This window comes from Eupeodes corollae, chromosome 2, assembly GCF_945859685.1.
Source record: "Eupeodes corollae chromosome 2, idEupCoro1.1, whole genome shotgun sequence".
Lineage (NCBI taxonomy): Eukaryota > Metazoa > Arthropoda > Insecta > Diptera > Syrphidae > Eupeodes > Eupeodes corollae.
Window position 1 is genome coordinate 42,142,015 of NC_079148.1, and position 3,692 is coordinate 42,145,706.

General features: G+C 37.9%; 1 protein-coding gene across 1 annotated transcript; it reads left to right on the plus strand.

Moving 5' to 3' along the window:
- Positions 1-565: 565 nt before the first annotated feature.
- Positions 566-2,215, plus strand: LOC129947252 (translocon-associated protein subunit alpha). The gene is made up of 3 exons (XM_056057753.1): positions 566-787; positions 947-1,660; positions 1,724-2,215. The coding sequence occupies exons 1-3, from the start codon at positions 724-726 to the stop codon at positions 1,846-1,848; spliced, it is 903 nt and encodes a 300-aa protein (XP_055913728.1). The 5' UTR covers positions 566-723; the 3' UTR covers positions 1,849-2,215.
- Positions 2,216-3,692: the final 1,477 nt, after the last annotated feature.

Below are 3,692 nucleotides of genomic sequence, written 5' to 3' on the forward strand. Positions count from 1 at the left end.
TTTTTGGTCATAAGTGAACTTTTTTTATTGGTAAAGCCTAGTACATACTTGTGAACCATCTCATGAACCCATACAAATTTCAGTTTTTGGTTCACCCGTGAACTTGATCGTGAAGCTGAGTGGAGAACAAAATGGAGAGTTTTCGTTCACGGGCCATTCACGTGCAAAATGTACGGGAACTGTTGGTGAAGCTTTGACATTTGGTTTGTTCATGTTCACAACGTGTACTCACAAGTGTGTACCAGTGAGCAATGTCAAAAGTTCACTTTCTCCACTGGCGAACGTTCACTTCACGAGGAAGTATGTACTAGGCTTAATATGGTCTTAAATAATTTTAAACCCTTATAACACACAAATATATAACATACAAATTTATCCAACAAGCATGTTTAATTCCAAAAAGTTTTCACAATTAAAGAAACTGAACACAAAAGTGAACGAACATTATAATTTAAACTCCACGGACACATCCCATTAAGCTGTCATCGCGTGGAGATTTTCGGCAAAACGCGGCTCCACGTAATAACAAATTGTGTAGAGTTCTAATGACAGTGCCGAGTGAAAGTATCGTCGTTGTCTTACACCACCGCATTCATTGGACACATCGACATCGCGTTTCCAACTATTTTCGGTGCTTTTCTGTCATTCCTTCGTCTACCGCAGTAGTCTCTTGAAAGAGATTTTAATTTATTAAACAAATTCGATTTTATCAATAAAAATAAAATGAAGAACTATCTCCTTCTGCTGCTGCTAGTCAGCCCTCTAATCATTTGCACCTTCAACAGCCGTAAGTAGCTCTTTTATATTTAAAAATACCCGAAAATCTCTAAGACTCGCTTCCCAATACGTGGCACGAGTTGTATGTGGGGGTACCCTTGGAATGGGTGCAACCGCCCTTTCTCCTTTCACACTGAAATTCATCTTGAACGTTGTGTCTCGATTTTAGCTAAGACCTTTTCCGCCTTCGCTGAAGACGACATCGAAGATGACCTCGTCGATGTGGAGGGTGATGATGGAGCAGTGACTGGCGAGGACGTCGAGGTAGATGACGAAGGCGAGACGACGAAGTCTCCAAATGCAGACACCTACTTGCTCTTCACGAAACCTCTGTACACTCCTGGAGTTCAGCTCGATCTGCCCGGTGGCAAACCCGTTGAGTTCCTAATCGGCTTCTCCAACCAAGGCCAAGACGACTTCGTCATTGAGACCGTTGAGGCTTCTTTCCGCTACCCCATGGACTTCAACTACTACATCCAGAACTTCTCTGCCGTCGCCTACAACCGTGAGGTCAAAGCTGGCTACGAAGGAACCGTCTCCTACTCGTTCTTACCCTCAGACACCTTCGCTGGACGTCCTTTCGGACTCAACATTGGCCTTAACTACCGCGACTCGAACGGTGCCCACTTCACTGAGACTGTCTTCAACGAAACTGTCCTCATTTCCGAAGTAGATGAGGGTTTGGACGGAGAGACCTTCTTCTTGTACGTTCTCCTCGGAGGAATCGTCATCCTTCTCTTGGTTCTCGGTCAGCAGATGCTCCTCGGTTCCTCTGGCAAGAGGAAGCGTTTCACCACCACAAAGAAGACCATCGAAACTGGAACCACCAGCGACGGCAACATCGATTACGACTGGGTTCCAGAAGAAACTCTTCGTGCTCTCCGTAAGTTTACTCATTTACATATTCGATATAAAACAGAAACCTAATTAGATTATTCCCTTGTAGAAAAATCACCACCCAAGTCACCGAAATCCAAGACATCTCCCAAGCCAAAGGCTAGCCAGAGCCCAAAGCAAAGCCAGAGCCCCAAACAAAGGAAGGCGAAACGCTCAGCTGGCTCTGATGATTAGAGTATAAGACTGTATGGTAGTGTTCTGTAATTTTATGAGAATTATGAGTTTTGTAGAGCTTGAGATGTTTTTTGTCTTCGTTACTTGAAGACCTTGAAGTTTTTCTTTATTTTTTTGATACTCTTTTTGTTTACGATACCATAATACTTTTTTTTTTAAACAAATAATTTCATTCATAAGTTATCCGTAAATAAACTTACAAAAGCTAAAAACACAAAAGTTGAGTTTCCAAGACTGTGCTGCAATAAAAGGCCGACGTACGTGGTTTTGTCGGTTATTTTCTTTTTTTTTAATAAAACTTAATTTTGTAGCACAATGAAAATTTGATAGAAAGAAAAGAATAAAGAAATTCAAAAAGAAAAACAAAGCTGTTTTTTTTATTTACAAGTATTCTTTAATCGATTGTTATCTGTTACGTGGCATGAGATTCAAGTTGGCTGATTTTGGAGGCTTACAAAAATATTAAAATGAAAAAAAAATGGGTTTCAGTTCGCTAAAATGTTCTGATATTTTTTTGAGATTGAACAAAACCAAAATACGATATACAACGTTAACAATCTTCTGCTAATGAAAGTTGGTGCAAAAGTTGCAAATTGCAAAGTAATGAAAATATGTATTATTACATTCCACTTGGTGTAGGTGTAGATGCACTCACCCACGTGTGAATTGTTTTGGGTGTGAATTTAGTTTACCTGCGGCCAAAATATCTTGACATAGTTTTATTTTCTTTTAAGGTTGTTATTTTTATCTTTAAAGGGATACCGTAACATGGGGTTACTTTGCTCCGTTTTTTGCACTATTTTTAGAAAACCTCTTAAAAATGGAAGAGAAATTTTTTTATCTGTTTGGTTTTTTTTTTTTTATTCATTGATAAGACATGAAATAATGCATTTATTCAAAAAAAACCATTCAAATAACAATATAAATATATTTTTTTTTAAGTTGAAAAGTGGGGCAAAGTTGTCCAAGGGACGGGGTTACTTTGCTCCACCTGAAATTTTTAACTATACTGCCTGTATTAAAAGAGCTGGAGCAAAGTTAGTGTTGTATTTTAATAGCCCTGGATCAATGCTTCACACAAAACTTTTTTTTTTTTTACAAAAAACAAAACAGCTTCTTTATTTCATTTATTAATTATAAATAAATACGAATTTAAAAAAAAAAACAAAACAGAAAACTTCATTAATAAACATAAATAACAATTTTTAACAAACGAAAAAACAATAAAAACATACATAAAAAACACATTTAATTATAAAAATAAAAATAATTTGAGGAACAGTAATTATAATGTTTTTTTTGTCAATTAAAAATGGAACTAAGTTCCTTGACATAAAAAGTTCCTCTTTTAGATATTTGCTTCGGTGGTTCAATGGAGCCTAAAACATCGCTCCAAGGGTATGTTAGTTCATCTTTTTGATTTGGCCATTTCCATAGCTTAAGCGATTTTCGCATAGAGTTGATCATTACCTTTTTATTATCAAATGCGACAATTTGTCCGGGGTATATTTGTCCCTCATATATAAAGGCAACAAACTTGCCTTCCTCTCGGACTATTTTCCCAAAGGTTACTTTATTCCGATCGCCTGTAGTTCTTCCTTCTATAAAATCGATGAATCGGTTTTCGTCTTCGTCCTCCTTAGCAAGATCCTCGTAGTTTACGTCATCACAAGAGTCATCGTCGAAAACCATGGCTTCTTCCATCATAAATTGAGATGTAGAGGGCTGGTTGTCATCATTCTCATGCCTGTGGTGAGAAGTGCTGGGAATATCGTCGTCATTCTCAATTGTAGCTGGAACTTCTCCAGAGGCTGGGGCGTCTTCGGTGGTGCAAACGCTTCTTC